The sequence below is a fragment of the Serinus canaria genome, chromosome 1, assembly GCF_022539315.1.
Source record: "Serinus canaria isolate serCan28SL12 chromosome 1, serCan2020, whole genome shotgun sequence".
NCBI lineage: Eukaryota > Metazoa > Chordata > Aves > Passeriformes > Fringillidae > Serinus > Serinus canaria.
Window position 1 is genome coordinate 32,257,018 of NC_066313.1, and position 24,234 is coordinate 32,281,251.

Sequence of the window (24,234 nt, forward strand, 5' to 3'; positions counted from 1 at the left end):
AATTCTGAGGATCATGAGCTTACTGCAAACTGGATTTTTGCAAGCGTAGCTTGTGCAATTAGGATTTGTACAGTGAAAGAGCACAGAAGTGAGCTGCAGTAGAGGTATGAAGTATGGAAGAGAGAGAGTGCAAAAAAGTGCATCATTAATAAGATATGCATATTATAATTAAGTAGGAATACTGGCAACTTCCTTGGTCAGGTCTAGAATTTGCTTGATTTACACAAATTTGCCTATTGCAGTTAAATAGACTGAGTAAATAGAACAAAGTTTGGCTTCTTACTAAGAATATTATGATAATTCTAATGTCAGTGATGCTATTGTTAGTGCATGAGTGTGCTTATTCTTGTTCTAGGAAGAAAATCTAGAGGGTAATCTGTAATGTTTTCTTCATCACTTTTCTCAGAATTTGCTCGTAGCACCCAGGCTACCTCATATCAAGCAACATTTCTGGTCCTGTCAAAGTTTGTTGGTCACTGTCATAGACAATGCCAAAGTAGATTATTCTTCCTAATTGTAGCTTCTCTGAGTCTTATGGGGGAAAAAAACCCTTGCATCCAAGCTGGTTGTGCATGTGCATGTATTTCATCCAAAGTGGCTTGCTCCTAACTGTGTCCTGTTGTGGAATCTCACTGTTCTGATGTACAAACATGTTTTTGAAGCCTTTTGAATTCATGCTTTTCAGTTTCCACAGTGACTTCACAGCCTGATAAACCATTTTCCAACCCTGAAAAACTCAAAGGACTGAGCAAGTCAGTACCATCATTCTTACAGGAAGAGGTAAACTCCATCTCTGAAATGTTATTGTTTCAGGTACCCAACCATTAACTCTGTGCAAGTAAAATTTCAGAATTCTATCAGAAGAATCACAGAATGGCTTGGTTTGGTTTGGAAAGGACCTTAAAAGACTATCCAGTTCCAACCCTTCTACCATGGGCAGGGTTAGACCAGGTTGCTCAGGGCCCCATCCAACCTGGCCTTGAACACATCCACAACTTCTCTGGGCAACCTGTGCCAGTGCCTCACCACCCTTACAGTGGAAAAATTTCTTCCTAGTATATCTAAACCTATCATCAGTTAGTTTGAAGCCAATTCCCCCTTGTCTAATCACCATATGTCCTTCCCCTGTAGGAGGACTTAGGATTTTTCTGTCTTTCAAAGAGTTTGTGTAACCAGACTGATTATCCACACTGCTTAAGTGTTACTTCACTCTCTGGATTAATTTTGTGCCGTCCCAAACAGCACTCTCCAAAGCAATTTTCTCTCAAGAAGCTTTGTCCTAGGTAGGCTGGACATTATTCAGTCCTTATCATTGACCTCTGAAAAAAGAAAAAATCCTGGTCTGCTTTTACTTAACAGAGTAGACATAACCAGATTTTATAAGCAAAATGAAAAGGTCTTTATATGCTAAGTGTTTATATAAATATTTTCTTAATATGTGTGGAAACTGTTGTTTACTAACCTTGTATCTGTTATGAGAAGACCTATGACATCAGTTCAAAACTGTTTGAAGGAGTGGGGAGACCTTGTAAATTGTTCCTGGGTGGAATACAACAGGAAGATGAAGTTGTCCATAACAGCCTGCATAGGAAGGCACGTGTGGGAAGGGGATCAATCCTTTAGTGCAGCAGTGGCATTGAGAAAGAATGGGGTTGTGAGTAAATAACCTGATAATGACCAAGGAAACAAAAGCTGCAATTCCCTCATGGAAAAGCAAAGAGCCCTGCTTCCCTCTTGCAAGAAAGACTTTGCAAAAACCATTTGCTGTATCCAGTGCTGTTCTCTGAATGTTACCTTCTGGCCAGCCGCCCTTAAGAGACGGGCACAGAGCTGACAGCATTTACTATATAACAGAAAGGACTGCTAAAAGTCCTTTCTGTTATATAGTAAAATAACAAAAAATCTGAGCATTATCAATTGCATAGGTTATGCATGAGACAGTGACACAGAGAAGTTGAGTTTAATTATCCCAATAAACTTAGTTTTGTAATTTTTCTTTGCTACTTCAGATTTAAAACAGACAAACAAACAAACCTCCGAATCTAGTTGCATCGCTGCTTAAAAAATTATCAGTGTAGGGTGTTCATCAGAAAAACTCCCTTTCAACTTTAAATGCATGACCTAATTCTAGAAATATTATTCATGTTGCACTACAAGGGAATTTAAATTCAGACTTCCACTGAGTCTCAACCTGCATTAAAATTCTGTTTGTTTGTTTGTTTGTTTTACTTGTGACTATAAAGAACGTACACAGACTTTTTTTCTGTGATGTTTTTGTAGAGTGATGACAGAGAGACAGATACAACATCAGAAAGCAGTTATTCCTTTGGCAGAATCAAGAAGAGTCCCAGCTCTCTAACCAATCTTAGCAGCTCTTCTGGCATGGCCTCCTTATCTTCTGTATGTAAACCAAACCATTTTAAAGGCACTTTGCTTTTGCTAATTTCTCCAATATTGTTTTGGCTCTTTTCTTATTCTTTGTATCTTTCTTGCCTTGCCATCTCTGTCTCTTTCTTTCCACTTCTGTTTTATGAACATAACATGATTCCTTGCATGGAATTGCCTGAAGCAAGTAAAGTAAAATTAAATAGATTTCAATTTTTTTTTTCCTAGTAATATATTGGAGCTTGTTCAGGGCTCTGAACAGAGATATGGATTTTACCCTTGGAGCTTACATTTGTATCTGAAAATGAGGAACAATTAATATAGAACAAACATTTAGAAAGGGAGAAAGATAATTCAAAGTAGGAGATATTATTGGTATATCAGGTGTGTAGTTGAGTCAACTACTAGCTAACCAAAAGTCATTGGTTTATGTGGACTTGGAGTAAGAAAAACAGAATTTTGGGGAAGGATGTTGAGATAAAATATATATATATAGATATAGATATATATATACGCACACATCTTTCTTCTTCTCTGGATTTAGTATTTAATTTTCAGTGGTTTATTTAGTTACATATTTGCGTACATAATTCAGCCATATGGACTTTATCTATTAATTTTTTTGTTATTATTTTAAGAAGGTCTGTTTTCCTAAACTCTTAGGCTCTGCTTGCTGCAAGGAAGATCAGCTGAGTAGATCTAGACGTAATATTTCAAGGATCTGAGCACAGGCAATCTTTATATCTACAGCATCCTATAATTTAATTTCTTCTATCTCAATGCAGTAAACCCATTCAAATTTTTTTGTAAGAATCCTGGCCAAACACCTTTGATTTCCAAATATCTTTCTTTTATTAATCTGCTTGCTGAGAAGCTTGTATAATAGTGTCCATTGCATTTTATTGTTACATCTAAAGAGATGCAGTTGATTTCTTTGTTGTCTGAATCCTGAGCACAATTTCTACCCTGATCCTGAGGTACCTGGTGAAATGCAATGTCTGAAAAATATTTCTCCTCTCGTACACTGCAGGTGAGTGGCAGCCTAATGAGCATCTACAGTGCAGACTTTGGCAACGTGGATGTGAAGGGGAACATTCAGTTTGCCATTGATTATGTGGAACAGCTGGACGAGCTCCACATCTTTATTTGCCAGTGTAAAGACCTGGCAGTGGCAGATGTTAAGCGACAGCGTTCAGACCCGTAAGTACACAGAATGCATTTATTTTCTAAAGGAATTTTTTCTTTTAATGAGGAAATGAAAACTGCTGGGGTTTTCCAGTCTCTCTAACCTGCTGGAGTAAAGCACCAAGAAATAGATGAAGAGGCTATCCTGTGCTTTGTGGGTTTTTTTTTTTTTACTCTGATTGAGTATAGAGCTGCCCTTATAAATTGGTGTGTATTTGTATTAACATAGGAAATTAAAACTTTTAAGAATACCAAATTATGTTTTAAAATGCCACTTTTCAGATGGTAAATACCACTTTGATATGTTTTCAGTAGGATTAGCACCTATAAATATGATATTTAGGCCTGCTACAGGTATATATTCTGTATTTTCATGTGGAGGAGGCATTTCAACAGATTTTCCCCTGGAGAAGGATCTTATAATAAAGTGACATTTTATAAATCACCACTGCTTTTGTAATTCTTAAATATACAAGCTGAATAACATAATGTCTACTCAAGTGGATTTCTTTTACTTTGTGAGCAAATATTGTGTATTTTGGAAGATGAAGTTGGAGAGGGTTCTGGATTTTTTAGGTTTTGGGGGATTTTTTTAACTCTTCTAACAACCCTGTCTAAATTTTAGGTATGTGAAGACCTACCTGCTTCCAGAGAAATACAGACTGGGCAAACGGAAGACATCTATCAAAAAGAAAACTTTTAATCCAGTCTATAATGAAATACTGCGGGTATTTATCAAACTATTACTGGATATAATATAGTGTATGTATGATGTGTGAGGAACCTCAGCTTTTGGGCACATGGCACTCAAAAGGGACATTAGCATGAGACGGATTGCTCTGCAGAGCTGGCTGTGTGCTTCCATTGATAGGTTAACTCTGCAGTTGTCTCTGGATCCAGCATTAAGAACACTGGTGGTTTTATACTTCTTGTAAACAAACATGAGCCATGTATGACCTTAAGATGACAGAAATAAAAGGGAAATAGTTGGGTTTTATTGTGATTTTTTTGCTTTCTGAAATGTAGAAGTGGGCAGTTATGGATGAATAAACACAGACGCTTTTTTTTTTTCTGAGAGTATCATTTTCTGACATAACATTAGTAAAAATTCAGCTTAATTTTTTTTTTCTTACTTCTTCCTGGCAGTATAAAATTGAGAAGGAGCTCCTGAAGAATCAAAGCCTCAATATCTCTGTCTGGCACAATGATACCTTTGGTAGGAATAGCTTCCTTGGTGAAGTGGAGCTGGATTTAGGAGCTTGGGACTGGAATGACCCATCCAGTAAGCAGATCAACTGGTTTCCTCTCAAGCCAAGGGTAGGTTTGCTGTTTTGCATTTTCTGATGTGTAAGTGCAAAACCAAGTCATTATTTGGGCTTAGTTTTGTGTGTTCTGTGGGTTTTGTGCTGATTGTAATCATAAATTCTTATACACTGGTAAACAGAAATACAGTTCTGAGATGTCTTGTGGTCTAGCTAGCTTTTACAGTAGGAGAAACCTTCTCACAGCCTAAGGAGTAGGAATTTCAAAGTATTTCTCATTGTCATATTGCTGCAACAGAAATCTGAAGCCACTTTGTAACCAAATATGTAGTAAACCTTCTGAGGATATGAAGCAAGCATCATTTTAATATCAGATGCTTAGTTTAATTTAAATTTTTTTTTTTCATTTCAGACTTCAGCAATAACTCTTAATCTAGAAAACAGAGGGGAGATGAAACTAGCCCTCCAGTATGTCCCACATCCAATTGGAGGTAAGCATTGCTGCTTTGCTTGGGTTCATCAAGCCTTTGCTAGTTTTGTCCTTTTTTTTTTTTTTTTAATTTAAGAAAACCCAAACCTTGTTTAATGTTTGTCATTCACTTCAGACACCTTCTTTCAACATGAAAGTTTTCTGTTTTCTTCCTAGAAGAGTAAGTCACTCTGATTTGTGAATACAGTTTAGAACCCCAAAAACCATTTTGAGATATTTTGTTGTTTTTAATGTTACTGATGAAGAAATTACCTTATTGTCATAATCTAAGATTTGTTAATGCAATATGTACGTGTAACAAAAGTCTGTTTTCTCAATAATTTTAGAGATTATATATCATCAGGCAGATGCTGTGATGTGCTAAGCAATGACAACACACAGAATTTCAAGTGAAACTAGGTGTAAGAAGTAGCAGCAAGTATTTAGAAAGCAGAAATTTATAGTTTGGTTTAATCTTGTCTGGCAACAGATAGTGGACCAATCTGAGAGTGAAGCCAGGTCAGGTTTTTAATCCAGACAGACAGTCAGTAAGAACCAAATATATTAAGAGCATAAAAGAGCTTATTTGAAAATACAAGCAACAATAAATGCTAACATCACATAGACTGATGACAAGCTGATCTGTTTATCTAGGAGTCTTGGGAAGAGAAGACCAGTGGCATGTGTTTGCTTAGTTGTAACAGAAGAAAAGTTATTGTAGGAATGCAGACATGATGTGATCTTGCAGTACTTTGATGGGATGAAGATTTTAACTTCCAGAGTACAGAGAGCAATGTTGAATTAAGATGTGAGATAACAAGTCCAGGCTGAATATCAGCACATGGGCAAGAACTGCTGCATCAGTTCATCAGACAAAATACTTTTAAAAGCTATCTGCTTAAGCAGATGTTTTGTTGGTTAGGTTTTTTTTGGGTTGTTTTTTTTTTTTTTGCAGGAAAGAAGACTCTGTCTACTGGTGAGGTCCACATCTGGGTGAAGGAATGCCATAACCTCCCTCTTCTGAGAGGCAATAGGCTCAACTCTTTTATTAAATGGTAAGAATTGAGGTTGAAGTCATCAAACATGGTAGCCTAATAATGCTACCATTCTGCTTTCTAATTGTATCTTCTTTTTCTACATTCATATTAAAAGAACACTGAATTGCTTTCTGATTCTCCTTTATTGTAGTGAAAATTGTCCTGCTTAGTTTACAGCTTCCAGATGCTAAGCATGTACCACCAAGTAAAACTTACTGGGAGAGCTTTCTGTGTCATTATGACCCTTTGGTTTTGTCTCCTAGTCACTTGGTGGAAGGCCTAGTCAAACTGTTCTGGCTTTTCTTCACATTTAAGCAAAGCATGTTTGTGCAAAACATGGTTTAGCTTAGCAAATCTTGGGAGGAGACAGAAGCGTGAAATAGTGTAATAGTGTGAATACATAGTTGGATTTCTTCCCCCTTCCTTTCCACATACAGACTAAAAAAGTGAAGAGACAAGAATAACAAGATGGTTGGGGAAATCTCTGATAGCAACAAAATGTTTCAGCATCATCAGTGATAACACAGCAAATAAACTCACTTGTGCCTCTTCCCCACCTGACTTGCCCTTCCATCCTCTGAAGCACAAGGGTGGATATCTGCTGCCAGTATTTCCTGTAAGGGGCTGAGAATATCACCCTTCACTCCATCTCTGTAAAGCACTGTATCTTCAGTCCTATTTTACCATGCAAAACACCGTTAATCAGAAGCTTTTGCCTTTTCAGAATGTTAAATGTAGGCTGTGCTGTGCAAGTGCAAACTGACAGTGCTTTTTCTCTCTGAAGTACCATTCTTCCAGACACCAGCAGAAAAAGTCGCCAGAAAACAAGGACGGTTACAAAAACTACAAACCCGGTATTCAACCACACCATGGTCTATGATGGCTTTAGACCAGAAGATTTGAAAGAAGCCTGCATAGAACTCACAGTCTGGGATCACAACAAACTAGCAAACCACTTTCTGGGAGGCCTCCGGATAGGCCTTGGAACAGGTACTGGACAATCACCACATTAATACTTAATCTACAGCGTCATCTTTCCTTTTTTTTTTCCCTTTTCCGTTTCTTCTCTTTCAGTCTTTCTTTTCTCTTGAACAGTTTCATTCAGTAACGTACCTATTCTTCAGAACAGATCCTGAAATGTAAATAATAGTCATGTTAGAAGAGTTAGGATGACTGACAAGGAGAAATATTAGAAACAAACCTTTGTCTGGCCATACATTATATTTGGTACTGTTTAAAGTACAAGATTATGGTATTCCTGCACCTGAAATCTGATAATGTCATGCAGATTACTCATGCAAAAGCATAGTGTAAAGACAGCAGTGGGTGGAAATAAAAGGATAGATCAGGAATGCAGGATAAGATTGGAAGATACTGAATTGTAAAAATTATAAATGCAAACAAGTTTTTAGCATAAGGGCAATACAAGATGTGTAGATAAGCAACAGGAAATGTATACAGTTCTTCTATTTGTCCCTTTCATTCTGCTCTCTGATCTGAGGGGAGGATGTGTTTGGAGTCTTCTCAAGAAATGCAAAGTACAAGCTACTTTTCACAAATTAATTTCTCGCATGGTCACCAGAATAACCTAAATTACAAATTAGAATAATAAATCTTAATTTGCATTTTAGAGTACCCAAGGTTGCATTTCAGTACAACATCAGAACCCTGTTTTATTGTTAAATCTTCTCAGATGTATTGGAAAATTGGCATCTTTTTCCTTGGGATTGTGACAAAAAGACCAAGGATAAAAAGGAAAAAATCTGGACAAAGATGACAAAATTTATGTGAAACTGGTGTTAATTGTATTTGACATAATTGCTCAGGAGTAAAAATGTAGAACTGGATCTCCAAAGCTCTAGGTCAACTACCTGAGGAGGTGTAACCATTTTAGAGCAGGCAAATTTGATTGTCTGTGCTTAACTCTGCAGGAGATTAAGTAATTTTTCTCTTAAAACTGACATTTTTCTAGGCAAAAGCTATGGAACTACGGTAGATTGGATGGATTCTACTTCAGATGAAACTGCCCTTTGGGAGAAGATGATGAACTCTCCAAACACCTGGATAGAAGATACACTACCTCTCAGGATGCTTATGGTTGCAAAATTGACAAAATAAGGTGGATTTTTATTTGTAAGTGTCAAAAAGAAACCCTGGGCATTAAATTGAAAGCATGGGGGTGGAACTTGGAAGAGGAACACAATAGTAGCTTTTTTGACAGCTTCTGCTCTGTTACTGTTCTGGTTTTGTGCTGTCAGATGTCACTTCGTATTTCAAACATCTGCTTGCAGATCATTATGTAAATTGTAGGGATTTTTAAATTTCTTATTCACTGAAAACAAGAAAGAAGGTGCTTACAGAACCCAGTGTTAGAGGTAGCTGTGATACCTGGATGACTGTGTTGTCTAACTGAAGCATTTCTGATTCCTTAAATGATCCCAATAACCAGCAGAAATATTAGAGCAAGTCAACTGTTTCTGTACATTGCTTGGATTGTTCATGAAGTCTTACTGATGAGACAGCAACATTGGTGTTAAAGCTCATTGGTATGTATTTGTATCCTCATTATGCCGTGTTAGGTCTCACCAGCGTGAGGAATATGGGCGTGAAGAATTTAGTTTTTTGAAAGTTCTTCTAGTTGTAATTGTACATTTCTAGAACATGAAAATTGCTTTCCCAATGAAAGAAGTGTGGCATGAAGTGGTACTGTTGATGTCCTGTTCTGCAAGGTGCAGAGTACTTAGTTCCAATGTACTGTAAAAAATCAGGGTTATAAAAGGTTTGCTTTATATATGCGTTAATCATCTTGCTGGCGTACAATACTTAGTCTTAAGTGCTGAACATGTGAAGGTGAAACTTTTTTTATTCCAGCGCTACTCAAAAGGATCTAAATGTGCCAATTTTAGTGCTGACAAGGATGTTGGGTATTTATTCTCCAAAGTGTACTTGTTTGTACCTGTATCCATTAGTTTGGGGTTTTTTTGCAAGAAGTGAACTTACCTGTGCTTCAGCGCCACCGTTAGGAGACTGGGAGGACTGTGGTGGGCTTTGCTTAGTTTTGAGGCATAGGAAATAAGACTGGAGTTTTTAACTTGTAGAAATGCATGCTACTGGTAGATAAATACATAAAATACAAAATATATTCATTTTGTTTTCTTTTTTAAATAAATTCAGCCTATTTAAACTAAATAGGAGTTCAGTTTTTATTAAATTCTTGTGGTTTATGTTAGCCATTCAGCATGCAATATAACAAAATGCAGACAGAAAACATTTTTGAAAATAAATGTACAGTTATTTACTCCAGCTAAGTCTAAAAGCTGGTGAAATCTTTCACTTCAGTTAGAGTAAAGGGGAGAAGGGAGCTCTTCACAGCTCTAACACAATTGCTTGATTTAATAACAGAAATCTAAATGCTACTTGGTATTTATTATGCAGTATGAACAGAAAAAAAAAGGAAAGATGCTCTTCAACCTTCCAGGGAACCCACTTTCTCTCTCATCAGCCAGGCAATATGTGGAGTTTAAAAGTGTCAAAAGCAGTTTGCCACTCTCAGATATCTTCCTGCTTCAGGTGTTTTGCATGAGATTGGTAACTGCTACAGCTTTCACTCTGCCAGACATATACAAAACACTTTTTGACTAGGGAACACATGCACATGACATTTTAGAACAATGTCTTTTGACCAAAATACAGCTGCTGCTTTGATTCTATATTCTTGAAGAGTCACTCGAGAAAGGATGGTGATTCTGAAAAAGAAGAGGCACCTAATTTATTTGTATTCACTCCCTATATGAATCAATTTTTCTGAAAAACATAGGTTGCTGTGAACATGACCTACAGTTTCATAGAATTAATGGTTCTGTTGCAGTTTTATCTCCTGTGAAACTCCAAATACATTGCAAAGTCAAATCAGCTTTAGGTTCATTTGTAGAGATGGGGTCTTAAGGCTCCACATTTGCAGAACCCTCAAAGCCAGCAACTGACTCAGAAGTCACTACTGAAGGGCTTCTCAACAGTGGGCCACAAATGTCATGTAATCTGCTGTCTTCTATACTCTACCAAATTTTTATACCTAAACTTCAAAATATCAAAATAAAATGTTTATTTTGTGACAGTGACAATCCCCTTGTCTTCTGATCAAGTAGAAGACATTCTGTGTCTTGTTATTCTTTTAGTCCTCCTAGAGACTGACACAGAATTTTTCTGGTATCTCAAAAGACTCTGTGTATCACCTCACTAATAGACCAAACCTCAAATTTTTAAAAGATACCTGAACATGAATGCAAGATTTACTTGCATATTGCACTTGTAATTAACTAGTTTGATTAACTAATGACATAGGGGTACTAGGTACTCATCTCGGTTTACCAAGAAACTGAGACAAGTAACAAAAACTGTCCCTTAAGTACAAAACATCCTCTCCATTTTTAATACCTTTCATCATGTACAGAATCCCTAACTTCAGTAGTATGATAATATGCTGACAGAGAAATGTGAGTTGGGAAGTTAAGACAAAAAGTTTCGAGAAACTACTTACTTTGTTCTCAAGGCAAAGGGAAAGCCTTTAGTCATCCATAGCCAAAATTTTAAAGGTGCGTTATTAGCTACTCATTAAAGGGCAATTTGATAAATTAATAGCTAAGCTTTGTCATAAAGGTGAACTGGAATTAAGAATCAAAACAGACACACTCCTAAAATATCTTTATGTATTCATTCTTGTCTGGAGAAACACTACAACTCCTTCCTCTCTTCCCCTTCATGTTACAAGTTCATCTTTCTTTTAGCCCATGATTTATTTTTCTTTTTAGCACATATGTGTGTATATGTATATATACACGTGTGTATATCTTCTAAGTTACACTGTTTTCACTTGCTATAAACCAGGCTTCAAAGTCTCCTTTTGTTCTCTGTGTTCAGAAACCTCCCATCACTGCAAGTAAGGCTGCAAACCTGAGTTGGTTCAGCAACTCCCATTGCTTTGGTTTTACCCATTTTGAAACCTGTCCTGTGCCCTCCTTCTCTTGTGTGCTTCATGTTTTTACCCACAGCACTCTCTTCCTTCTCCTTTGTATCCCTTTCCAGAGGACTCAGCAAAGCCTGTGCTGACTTTTTTCTTCCAGTTGCATTTATTTTTCCTTCCCTATCCTGTTGGCCAGATTTTTATTAGCTGCTAAATAAAGTTGCAAGTTGTTCAGGGCAAGGTCTGTCTTTACTTTCCATAGACCTTCAGTGTGTTCTGAGGTCAGAGCCTGCTATTCTGATTCTGGCATGTGCAGGATGTAAGCTGAGAACGAGGAGTTCTTTAAGCTTGTGGAAATTTTCTTTCCTTTCCAAATCTGGGTGCTTTTGAGAGTGCCAGCAATGTTTGTTTGCTAAGAAACACTGCCAGCTCTTTTAGCCACCCTGGTGGGGCTGGCCTGGCTCCAAGCAGCCTGGATGAGGTCATGAGCTCTGGAGTGACTGGATTCAGCGTCTTACCTCTATGGAAACAGGAGCTCACAATAGGAGAGACAACAAACAGACAGCAGGAAGAAAATACCTGGTAAGAAAATAGTTTTCTCTTCTTAAACCCTGCTCTTCATTGTATTTCCACTGAATGGCCTAAACCTTTCAGTCCTTCCCCCTCTCCTCCATTATTTGCAAAGGATTCAAGGTAGCAACAGCAGTGAGAGAGTGCAGGATGGTGGAGGCAGAGCTGTTGTCTGTACTGCAGTTGCTACTACACAGCTCTGAAATTCTTTGTGCTTCACAGGTGTTTATTCATTTTTGCTGTACATTATCTTTCATCCTTACTTTAAGCTGGCTCCTTCCCACATCCTGTCTTTACCTCTAGTCAAAGCTCAGGAATCACAAAATGTGATTATCAGTGTGGTGTTTCAGGTGCTGTTTCAGGTCTGCATCCAAATGAAAAACTTGTAGATGAGTTGCAGGCTAATTTTTCAAATGTCTGGGTAGCGTGCTGTGTGATTCAGCACCAAGAATAATTTTGGTGCAGATGTTATAGAAATATTTTCCTTATTTTTAAATGAAGAACCAGATTTTTAAAAATCATGTCTAAATTAATCCAGCAGATCAGTGTGAAAACTCAGTTGAGGAACTGTTTCTCCAGGCACAGAGGCTTTGTATAACAAAGCATTCACTATTTATCAAGATACTATAGATCTTTTACTTGATTCATGAATCTCTAAGCACAGGATAAGGCTATTCAGTTATTTTTAGCTAGCAATGAAATCCTGTAAATCAATTAAAAGTTTGACGTAACCCTCTGTGTTTTATTTGCAGTTACAATACAGAGCTGTAGGAGAAAATAAAGGCAGAGGAAAAGGATTGCGTAAGGAATTATTTACAGCTTTATCACTTACAAGCTTTTTACCTAAATATAATAGTAGTTCTTGTAGCTACAACAGCAGTGCCTCGAGAAGGAATAATTAGCTAAGCTAGTCATCAGCAAATGAATAGGCTTGCATAAATACTAAGCCCACACTCTTTGCTTTTGCTTACGGAGTCTGGCATCCTTAAGTCTCAGCGTGCCTGACTCTGCACCAGAGGAGGGGGAGGGCAGCAGGCCTGTGTAGTTTCTGGCTAACATTGATTTTGGGAGGTCCTGTTCCCCCACATCAGTTTCTCTGGACTTCCAGAGAAACACCACCAGCTTATGGCAGCAGTGTTGGCCACACAACCACTGGGCACTGTTTAATTATGCTGAGTGTCACTAACAGAAGCAGCCACTATAAAATTTTATCTTGTCTTTGCATGAGACAGGTGCTCCATGGCTTAGGAGACAGGAGCAGGTATGGCCAACTCCACAGGTGATCCAGAGACAGGCAAAGATGTGGAAGATCTGACAAAAAGCTTGGAGGAACTCTGTGAGAGCTCTAAGGAGCAGAGTGAGGCAGTGCTACTGCTTTCACACCTAGAACAGCATCATCATCTTGTTTGCAGTTTTTTCTCTGTTCTCCTCTCAACAGGTGCCTCTGTGGTAACACACACCTGAATTTTGTTCCTCTCCATGGGACCATCCTCTGGCTTCTTTATACTGTCCTCACCAGCTAAAACCCTCCTCCACTGACAGTTCTGTAGCCTTTGTCATTATGCCTTTATGAAAGTAAATCACTACACTCTTAAATCTGAACATGGATCATTGAACCAGTCAAACCTATGACATGAATGATTAGGGTGAAAAACATAAAATATGAATTTGATTTATTTAGTACTAACTTCTGCTGAATCATAGGTTTTCTTTTTTTTTTTTTTTTTTTTTTTTTTAGTTAAAGCCATTTTATTTTTCAAGATGACCACAAGCTCAAACTCTTAGCTTTTTTTATTTGATTCTGCTTTGAAGTTCAACAGAGGCTGGGAACGTAAGAGGCTCTGAGGCTCCAAGAAAATCCTACCTTGCAATATCTCTGCAATTCTCTAAATTCAGGAACTTAAACAGTAATCCAATAATATAATACGACAAACTGATTCTCAAGAAAATTACTGTTGATAGTTTTCTAGTAGTCTTACAGATTTCTGCAGTCATTTAAACCCTATTTAATGCCAAAGTAGTATTTATATCCCCATTCAGCTCAGAATAAATTGTAAAGTCTTTTGGGTTATTTCAATCTGTTCTTTGGAACCAGACGATGTTCTAGATGTTCCACCAGGGTTTTTTTTCCTTTTTTTAGCTGTTTCATGCAGATAAATATTAGTGATACACTCTTCCATTTTGAGCATGTCTGGCAGCTTTTGACAAAAAAAAAATCTTTCCTGTCAACACTGTGGGAACCAGAGACCTCCCACTCTCTCTTGCTGGTCTCCTAGGCAAGAAGGAAGATTTTTGCTGCTGAATTTCAGCTCTGCTCTTTAAGTCTCCAACAAAAAAAAACTCAAAACAATCACCATGAGGAGCCAAACAGCATCACCCACATAGGCTGTAGGCAGCTGCCTCCAGAGTACCTCAAGTTCTTCGCTACATGCTTATGTCTTGGGATAACACAAGAATTTAGGAAAGATATTGAGTATTTCTTGGTCCTGAGTATCTATAAGCCGCAGCACGGTATCAGACTTGCTATCCATTGAGCTCATTTACAGAAATGACTGGAAGCAGCAGGTCTGGAGGCCAGTGACCAGCTCGTCTCAAGGACTGGCTGAACCAGATGTGGTTTCTGGCTCTGGCACAGAGGAGCTGTGGATGACCCCATAGCTGGAAGTGTTCAGTGTGAGGTTGATGGGGCTCTGAACAACCTGGTCTAGTGAAAGGTTTACCAGCCTAAGGCAGGGGGGTTGGAACTAGGTGATTTTTAGGGTCCAGTTAAACCCAAACCATTCTGTGATTCCGTGATTCTGACTCTACCCAAACAGCAGCTGCTAGCAGCCTTTTCTTCTGAACTTCTCTGGACTGCCCTTGAACCCAGGCGAAGCCAGGTGAGAAGTATTGTGTGATGAACCACAGCATTTCTTCTGATCCTGGCTCCTACAAGTGTCATTCCACAGGTGTTTTATAGACCACATTCTCCTACTTTTTATACTCCCCTGCTCTGAGGTCTCCACCCCCCCACACACTTCATTAATCTCAGTGCTGGCAGCTACAGTGTAAACCCCAACTGACTCACGTTACACACTATGCCCTTGGTCTGAGAGCTGGCTGCTCTGTTTGAATTAGTCCATTGACAATAAGGAGTACTTGTATCCCTCTGGTCACTGCAAGGCGCCCTGGAACCAGGTGCCTAAATGCTCTAAATCTGGGCAGAGGACACCCGCTCCCTTGTGTGACAGAACAGCCCCACAGGCCTCTGCCACAGCCATACGGTGTGGTGGGAAAGACCCCACATTCTGCACTCTTCAGGGACATCCCCTTCCACCCTTTGGCAATGGCTACGTGTGAAAGACCTTCCCCCCCTACTGCCTCACACACAAACCCCCTGTCACTGCCCCCCATTCCCTCCTTCACTCCCCATCACTCACACATGCTCCTCCTGGACTCCCACATTTCCTACACACCTCTCCTCACACCCCCAGCCTCCCACACTTGTCACCCTGCTGCCCACTAAAATTGGATTTGTTACCTGGTGTGCAACAAGCCAATAATTACACATGTGAGACATTCATTTATTTCGGAGTTGCATAAGCCTGGGTGCTTGGTGGTATTCCACAAATCAAACACACCGACTATCAAAACTTTTTACTATTTATACGTTTTAGCAAACAAGGGAATTGGTGTTACAAGCTCTAATTCTCTTATTAATTAGTATTCTATCAGCTAATGATTCTCTCTTGCTAATTAGTTTGCATGCTCAATCTTTCTTTTCTTTTGGGGTCGGTAGTCCATGAGTTGCTAGTTGGGATATCCCCCTGCTGGAATTATGTTTTACCCAGTTGGAACTGATTTAGCACAGTTGCCGAGTTGGGTTTATTAATTTATTCCTTATCGTGGGAGTTCTGCCTGATGTCCTTGTGGCCCGTAAATTCTGCATTCTTTGTGTCCACTATCAGCAGTACATCCTTCTTCCCAAGCTTTGTTAACCTCCCCCTAGGTCTGAGGTCATTGAAAAACGTTGAGCCCTAAACCTTAACAAGGCAATTCTAGTGACAATTCATTTGTCCTTCTAACACCTGGAGATCCCTTAGAGCTCGTTGGCTGCTTGCTGTTCCACGGATTTCCCTTCTCCTTTAGGCCTGAAAGTATACAAAGATCAAACCTCAAAAAACATCCTCTTTCAAGAAAATGTTTCCATATTCCACATTTGGGAACGGTACCTCCCCCCGCCCCCCATTCCCAGACGCCGCTTTCCCGCGCGCGGGCGCAGTCGTGAGGCACTTCCACCGCTCTCCCACCCACCCCCCGCCCCGCGCCGCTTCCCGGCAGGCCCCGCGGCGGGAGCGCCGGGCCGCAGCCTCGCACTGCCCGCTGCCCTCGGGCTCCGTCCCGTCCCACCGGGCCCTGCTCCCGCCGCTCCCGCCATGCGCCACAGCCTCACGCAGCTGCTGGCGGCCTCGGCCGGCGGGGCCAGCCCCTCGGGCGCCGTCTGGCCGCTGGCCGGAGCGGGGCAGGCCCCGAGAGGACGGGATGGCGGCGGGGAAGGCGACCCGGGCCCCGCGCGGCCCAAACCGCAGCCGCCGCCGCGGCGGGAGCCCCCGGGCGCCTCGGATCTGCGGCGGCAGGAGAAGGAGGCCGGGGCACCCGGCGGACCGCTGGAAGTGTGGGAGCAAGAGGACTGGTTCCCGGGGCTGGAGCTGGGAGACCTGCTGGAGGCGGCCCGGCCGGACTGGGACCTGGACGCGGAGCTGAGTGACTGCTTCTGTGGGGACCCGGAGCCGCTGCCCGCGCCGGGACAGGGCCCGCGCCCGGCGGCGCCCGGGCGGAGGAGCAGCGGGGCCGGGAGTCGGCTGAAGGCGGCGGCGGCAGCGCGGTTGAACCGGCTGAAGAAGAAGCAGTATGTGCTGGGGCTGGAGAGCCGCCTGCAGGGCCTGGCTGCCGAGAACCGGCAGCTGCGGGACCGCAACCGCGGCCTGAGCCGCCGCCTGCGAGAGCTGGAGCGGGAGAGCAGCTACCTGCGGGCTGTGCTGGCGAACCAGAGCGCCCTGGGGCAGCTCCTGAGCCGCCTGGCCGGGACTCGCGCCGGCGGGCTGCAGCTCAGCACCAGTCTCTTCAGGGACACGGGCAGCCCCCGCCGCCAGCACCAGCACCTCCAGCCCGCCGGCGAGAGCAGCGACCACGACTACGCCCTACCCAGCTCCCGGCTCCGCGGGCTGGAGGAGGCGGCGGCGGTGACTGAGACGGAGGAGGAGTGGGCGGCCCCCGGCGGGATCTGCCTGCACGTGGACCGGGATCAGGTGTCGGTGGAGTTCTGCTCCATCTGTGCTCGGCGGGCAGCGGCCTCCTTCAAAATGTAGGGTCAAGTACCTGCTGCAAGTACTCGTGGGGTTCTCACCCGTAAGGGCCTCGCGTCGCGGCGGAGGAAGCAGGCGATGGTGCGGAGGAAAAGAATCCATACAGTGGTGATGGGGTGGTATTGGGGGAGATGCAAAGGAGGGGAACCTGGCGCTTACTTAAGTGGCCAGGGTAACAAAAATTCTCTCGAACGGCACGTTGGGAGCCAGACGGTGGCCTTGGTTTAAGGTCCTGTAAATCTGGCGTGTGGACGGTAGTGGTGTGAGCCTGTTTGGCGATGGGAGTCGCGCAGAGCTGCGTGCAGCACTGCGACAGTGGTCGTGCAGACTGACACGCGCGTGGTGCCCACGCGGAGGTGCCGCCAGAGCCCGTTCGCAGCACTTGGGTGAAAAGATCATGCCGACTTGATGCATGAAGGTGTGCTCGGCTCCACTTCGCAGTAAAGATAATGCTGACTACCCGGTCTTAAATCAGATAATGTCTAGCCTGCTTACCCTGAGGAGCCGAAAATGCTTGCTTAGAAAACCAAACAAAAACTCCATTATGACATCGTCACTGGACAGACTTAAGAAAATAGTAATGATCAGCAAAAGAAAGCATGCATATAAAATTGTACTGCATCTCAGTTATACATTACTATTAAAACCTCTCTGACAGTTTCTCTTTTAGGTGGTTGCCCTGCCAGGCTCCGTTGTGTAGGGGTTAAAGAACAGTCGTTTTCCACCTCGCAACCTGGTAAGGATCAATATATTCCCATAATGTGGTATCAGACAGCTTGCTTTGCTTATCCCAGTCTCTTGTAGTGACTGGTTCAGAAGATTATTTCTCTGGTCCTTGGCCTACTCTGCCAAAATGTTTCTAGCTCTGGATGACAATTTATCGTAAAGGTTACAATCACATCAGTCTCATTAGCTGTTTTCCTTTTTTCCTTTTTGAAACAACTATATTGGCTACATAGTAGCCAATATTGGAACTACATTTTGAATTTTAAAAATCTGTTCATGCATTTGAAATAGAAATTTCCTATTAAATCGAGTATCTGAGTGGTAAAAGGAAAACATGCTAATAAGGGGGATGTGACATTTATAGCCTTTTATTACAGGGCACTGTCCCAAAAGTCTAAGTAAATTGCTTTTTGAATGAAAAAAAGGAAATTGTGACCTGTGTAAAATGCTGTCTAGTGTTAGGGAGGCACAGTACCATTCAAAAGCCCCTCTCTAGCTTGGTCTAATTCACACTGCAGAGTTTTACCTGATGAAACAGCCTGAGCACTGGTTAAATCACTGCAGAGGAATCCTCACATAGAGGAGTTGCTCTTGCATGGACCTCTGAGGAGAATTAGGTTTGAAGAATCAGTGCATCCAAGTAACTCATTATTTTACCTTCCCATGAGTAAATCTCTGTGCCCACGCACACTGAAATTCCTATGTTACTTCAGAGTAGCTTTAAATTTTAAAAATATTGCATGTGTATGCATGTGCTTAACCCTACAGTAGAGTTCTTAATTCAGCCTTTTATAGTGTCCAGAAATCTATAACCTGATATAATTAAGCACAGTTTGGAGATGAGCAAATATGTGTCTTAAGGCTAATGATATGAAAAATGCTCCATAATTGCTCCTGAGATAGGAGGAAAAATAGTTTGACAAAAAAATAGTGTGTGTTTTCTTGTAGTAGTCAGTGTTTCTCCCTATTGCAAAAGATGAGTGGGTTCTTTTTCAGTTGTATTATAATGTTTAGGTTGTTGTATGTCAGGTGGGGGAAGAAGGATTGTGAAAATGATTATATGTAAAGTGAGGTTTCACAAAGAATTCTTTTCTAAAACAGATTCATTTATAAATTTCTTTCTTTTTAAAATGATGCTATTTAGTGTTTCTGAAGTCTTGTTTCTTAAAGCCTTAAATTTTGCGTTTAAGGCTAAGTAGTGAGAGCATTTTCTCAGAGTCATTTGCTTTATTGGTGCTAGACCCTGTCACATGTTCATCAGTAGAAAAGGAGAGTGTATTTTCTTTGTGAAACATCACTGTGTGATAAAGTATATGTGTATTTAGCATCCTTGTTTTTCTTTATGCTAAAGTGGATTCAGCTGTGTTGGGGCAGAAGAGACGGGACCAGCTGCTGGCCACATTTCCTGCTTTATTTTAAAAGGTAGTATAAGAAATGAGAATAAAGAGGTAACAGGGCTTTTGCTGTCTTTGGTTCGAAAAAAGAAGTTGAATGCTGGGATTATTTACTGTCATCCAAGATGATTTTTTAAAAAAGGCAATAGTCTATCAAACAGGTTTTACTCCACTGTATGCAGAATTCCATCTGTTCAGGGGATACTGCCAGCACAAAAGAGACTTAGTGGGATATGTGTGACCTTACACCTCTGCGGTGGCATCAACAGGGCTGTTCAAAGTTTCAGTCTTAACTTGAGTAACTCTGCTGTAACTGATGGCTTGTACCAGTGCACAGGAGTCAGAGTTAACCACAAGGACCTGCACTGACTGATACGCAAAATGGAAATAATTTAGGTTCAACCTAATCTCAACCTGCCTAGCTCAGACTTCATGAACGTGCTTTATTTTTCAGTTTAGTGTGCTTGAGGAAAAGAGAAACACTAATGTAGCAAGCATGGGATGTTCCAGTGGCATTTTTATGGTTACTTCAGTGTAGGAGTGTTTTTTAAGTTAATTTAAATATGCATTCTTTCTTGTCACATCACTGCTGAATGGCAGGGTCAGGGACAGTTCTTCTGGCCTCTGCTGTGAACCTGCACAATGCTCTGTCATGACACGACCTGTGGCTGTGTCTGAGAGCAGCTGATTTTCTGACATGCAAAATGATGTATTGTGGTACAAGAACAAGGTCAAGTCCCAAGAAAGTCAGTGGCTGCAGGCATTTCTAGTGCCTACTGAATCATATTTAAACCAAATAGAAGGGAGGAAGTTATTTGAAACTAACCAGCTGTACTATCTGTATGGTGTATTATTAATGTAGCTTTTTGAAGTGAAAGCCTTGAAATGACATAACTTAATACTTGAAAATATATTGTAAACATTTCTTTGTAATTATGTGCCATTCAGATAAGAATACAATATCATAATAAAATCAGACTTGTTGATCTTTCAGTTTATGGGCTCAAATGTTTTTTTCATCTTTTTCTTTTCATGAATGACTTGGTTCATTAAACAAAGTGGTAAAACAGAAAGGGGAAAATGTTTTGCTGCTATCTCTGGGTCATCAACTGGAAAACAAGACATAATGGATCAGGGTATGCAGGAGAAATGTTCTTGCTCTTCTGTCTTTAGGTAAAGATAATTCTGTGGTGAGGACAACACAAAGGTATTATTCCTTGAACTGCAGACAGAGCTGTACTTCTGAGAATCAGCACTTCTTGTATTTTATAGTTCTTATTTTTTTTATTAAATGGATATGTTTGATCAATATACTACAGAGGACTAAAATACTTACATAAGCCTTTCTGTTGTTTATTGGCATCTTCCTCCTTTCTGTTCTGTTTTTAGGCTCTGAAGTTTTATGACTGGTTAATTACATGCTGTTGAATCAAAATCTTTGATCAGATTGCTATTTCCACACTAAACACCAGAGTGAGTGTTAAAAACAAAAGGTTTGACAATGCTGAAAGGACAGAACATTTTCATGGCTCTGGAGTGGGCCATGTACTGTATGTTCAGATTTCTGGTCATCCTAAATGCTTTATTTGTAGAGGACAGTTTGAAATAGTGCATTGGCTTCCTAGCATGAGGGCATTCTAGTGAAAGTGGTCTGCAGCTTGACAAAAAGTAGCATTTCACAAAAAATACTGCATAAAAATGTAAAAGCATACTGGCATGCTCTGCCTTTTTGGCCTCTAGCTGTAGAAAAAATCCTGTTTAGCACTGAAATGTGTTTGGTTAATTGTATGTACCACAGAATCAAGTGCTGCTAGTGGTCAGCTGCACAACTATGCTACCTGCATTTACCTTTTTTTTTCTTCTCAGAGTCATTTGAAGACTATTTAGTGCTTAAATAAGAAACAGTTTCATGCTCAGTTCTCCTTTAGTCCTTTGGAGTTAGATTCTGGTGCTGTGACTCTTGGTAGTGTTCTAAACTTCTCTTTCCTATGAAGAGCTTTGCAGCATCTGGGAGTTAAAAACAAATTGATGCTTCTGTAATCTGTAGCTGCCTGGAGAGATGATATCAAAGGAAATGCAGGGAGCCATGTTCCAGCACTTGGCATTTCCAGATAATCAGATTTCTCATGCCATTTGTCAAAATTGTAATCAGTTTTCCCTGTGAAACATGGGGATCTTTCCCAAAATCCAAAAGCCCTTTGTACATTTACTGATTTTTAAAATGCTGTGTTTTCTGGAGTTTGTAGCTAAGGAGGTTTTCTGGAACCAGCAATATTCCGGTTATAGGGCTGTATTACTATTAGTTACACTATAAAATGTCTGAAGGATATGCTAGGTATGGGAGCTGTTCAAATGGACTCTATTTAAAGAACACCCTGTGCAAAAATTGCATCTGTTACCAGCTACTGATTCTACATTTTTCCACCCAGTTTAAGTGGGATATGCAGATGTAGAGAAATAACTCTGCCTGTGCTCATTAGCAGGAGGATGCCAAGGGCAGGACTTGCACGTGTACCAGGAGGATTTGCAGGAGAAGTAGAATACATTGTAATGATGAGACAGCATTTAGAATGGTGCATCTACAAGAAAAAAGTGGAGCTTTTATAGTATTTCTATTTGCTCTTATCTGTAGCTATTCTTGGCATTCTTTTGGCCATAGTTCAGACTTGGAGTAGCCTGAAGTCCTTTCTGTGGGATATGGAGCCTGTGCCTGGCTCGTTTGTACTACAATGGTGGAAGGATCCAACTCAGTGTTTGTGGGGAGTTTATTACGGTTGTCAGAGGCCAAGGACTGTTCTTGGGGGTTGTAGGGTTGTAGGTGATAGGTCATATCCTGTGTATGAAACAGGGAATGGAAGGAAGATTCCCAGATTCCTGTATAGGCACTCCTCCACACGGATGCATGCCAGAACTGGGATAGTATCCTGCTGTCCTGTGGAATTCTGAAACAATTTCAGACTTTACTGATTGACTCTGAGAACACTTCTTCTCCTCAGTAGTTGAAGGAGAGGTACAGAAGGTATAACTGAAAAATTTCCTTGTTCATGAACACACCACCTTTCTAGTCTCAGTAGTGTTCAGCTGACCTTTGATGTGACTAATACAGAACATGTAAAGTACATGCCTACAATCTGTGCGTTCATCAGTGGTGCTGGAAACAACTATCAGTCCTTGCCACTTATTAAAATGTTCAGGAATGTAACTTTTCTTTTAAACATACAATCCTCACCTTTCACTTGAATATCTAAAAGGATGTGGTTTGTCCAGGTCAGACCACTAAAGATCAGAACAAGCATTTTGGTGACTGAGGATAATTATCACTTCCATTTATACCAAAATGAAAGTAGTATTTGGAAGGGAAGATCCTTTTAAATCTCACCCTTTAATAAGCACTGGAATCTGTTTACAGTATTTTAACTATATAATGTTAAACACTTGCAATAATCACTGAGCCAATCATTGTCATTCTTAAAAATACCATTGCACAATAACACCTTTATTTTATGTTTTTATTATCACAGGTAAGTGGTTCTGTTGGTTAAAGTCTGATGGCTTCTGGAGATATGACAATGCACTGTCATGTAAAATACTTGGTCCATGGGAATCTCCAGTCGGGGTGATTAAGGTAAGGCCAAGCTGTCTGGATGCAGACCAGGATGGGAACATCATCCTGGTGACACAACAACACTTTGAATCAAGAAAACTCAATGATCTCTACCTATCAACAACAGGGAGTCTGTAGTACTGCTGGGTATAGATAAAGAATGTGTCATGTTCCTGCTGTAAGGAACTATTTTTAAGGAAAAGGTAGATAAAGATTATGAAACTCCTTCAACAGATTTTCATTAGCATTACAGCATAAATTTTAACCCCTTTCAATTAAAGGTCTCAATGCTGAACTCTTAATCCTCATTAATAAGTATTTCCATGTGCATCAGGGAATGCTAGAATTTTACTGAAGTGACTGTTGACCAGTAACTGTACAGCTTTTACAGTTACAGAACCATTTAGGTTTGGAAAAGACCTCCAGGACCATCAAGTCCAGCCTTTCAGTCATCACCAGCTCTTCAACTAGACCATGTCACTAACTGCCACATGTGGTGGTTTCTTGAACACCTCCAGGGAGGGAGACTCCTGCCACCGCCTGGACAGTCCATTCCAATACTCAACAAGCCTTCCTGAAATGAAATTCCTCCTGATGTTCAACCTGAAACTGCCCTAGCACCACTTGAGGCCATTTCCTCTTGTCCTGTAACTTGTTGCCTGGGAGAAGCCGACCTCCACCTATGTCAGGTTAAGACCATTACATCAGATTGGGAGTATTGCTTCTGTAGAAGAATTCCTGAATTAGCTCTCAGACCGCAGAATACACTAAGGACACCTCATACAGTAGGAGAGCTGCAATTTATATTGCTCTAGAACATACAGCCACCAGTGTGAAGATACACGTGACTCATAAATGCATTACACTGATCTTAGACATCGCTGAGATACCCCAGTAATGGCACCGGCCCTCAAAGGCTTCTCACCACAGCCCCATCCTTCAGGAAAAGACTTCATTTCAAGGCAAAATGCTTACCAGGCCAAAGGCTGGTTTTTCTGATATGCTGGGAAGCCTGACAGGACTATCACTCCTGATTGCTCTTTGATACAAGTGTTCTCTACAGTGTGATCCATCTACAGTGTAAATGGGGTAATCTTGTGACAGGAGTTTTGTGCTAGCAGTATGAGGAAAAGGGAGAAAAGTACTCAGATTTTGAGTAGATCTCTAGTAAAACCTTGCCTTGATCTTCCCCCTTGTGGTTTTTTTTTTTTTTTAATAAATCTCTATGGTTTGCATTAAGAAGGAAAAAACCTCTTTTTCGGGAATACTCATTTTTTACATCTTCTAAAAGTTGTAG

The 24,234-nt window shown here is 40.8% G+C and overlaps 2 protein-coding genes across 14 annotated transcripts in view; both read left to right on the forward strand.

Moving 5' to 3' along the window:
• Nucleotides 1–9,517, forward strand: part of SYTL2 (synaptotagmin like 2) — a 53,617-nt gene extending 44,100 nt beyond the window's left edge. For 5 of the 7 annotated variants that reach the window (XM_050977059.1, XM_050977062.1, XM_050977064.1 and 2 more), the window contains 9 exons: nt 686–780; nt 2,281–2,400; nt 3,416–3,585; nt 4,196–4,298; nt 4,717–4,887; nt 5,245–5,323; nt 6,257–6,356; nt 7,123–7,328; nt 8,311–9,517. In XM_050977059.1, coding sequence (XP_050833016.1) covers nt 686–780; nt 2,281–2,400; nt 3,416–3,585; nt 4,196–4,298; nt 4,717–4,887; nt 5,245–5,323; nt 6,257–6,356; nt 7,123–7,328; nt 8,311–8,456 — 1,190 coding nt within the window. In that variant the 3' untranslated portion in view covers nt 8,457–9,517. The remainder of the gene's footprint in view (nt 1–685; nt 781–2,280; nt 2,401–3,415; nt 3,586–4,195; nt 4,299–4,716; nt 4,888–5,244; nt 5,324–6,256; nt 6,357–7,122; nt 7,329–8,310) is intronic. The other 2 variants (XM_050977072.1, XM_050977078.1) reach the window with 1 other exon arrangement.
• A 6,692-nt stretch (nt 9,518–16,209) lies between these two features.
• Nucleotides 16,210–24,126, forward strand: CREBZF (CREB/ATF bZIP transcription factor). Of its 7 annotated transcripts, none has more exons than XR_007778470.1 (4): nt 16,210–17,212; nt 17,872–19,361; nt 22,855–22,958; nt 23,329–24,126. XR_007778470.1 is itself a non-coding variant. In XM_050978702.1 (3 exons), the coding sequence occupies exons 1-2, from the start codon at nt 16,284–16,286 to the stop codon at nt 17,918–17,920; spliced, it is 978 nt and encodes a 325-aa protein (XP_050834659.1). In that variant the 5' UTR covers nt 16,210–16,283; the 3' UTR covers nt 17,921–17,949; nt 19,291–20,326. The 7 variants fall into 7 exon arrangements, 2 of the variants coding, with proteins under 2 accessions (XP_050834659.1, XP_050834653.1); XR_007778486.1 differs by lacking the exon at nt 22,855–22,958 and having other exon boundaries at nt 17,872–17,949; nt 19,291–19,361; XR_007778475.1 differs by lacking the exon at nt 23,329–24,126 and having other exon boundaries at nt 17,872–17,949; nt 19,291–19,361; nt 22,855–23,322.
• The last annotated feature ends 108 nt before the right edge of the window (nt 24,127–24,234 follow it).

Coding starts and splice junctions, on each gene's coding strand:
- CREBZF (XM_050978696.1), top strand. CDS start 16,284: ATGCGCCACAGCCTCACGCAGCTGCTGGCGGCCTCGGCCGGCGGGGCC. Junction 17,213..17,871: donor GCAGCGGCCTCCTTCAAAAT/GTAGGGTCAAGT, acceptor CCTCTCTGACAG/TTTCTCTTTTAGGTGGTTGC.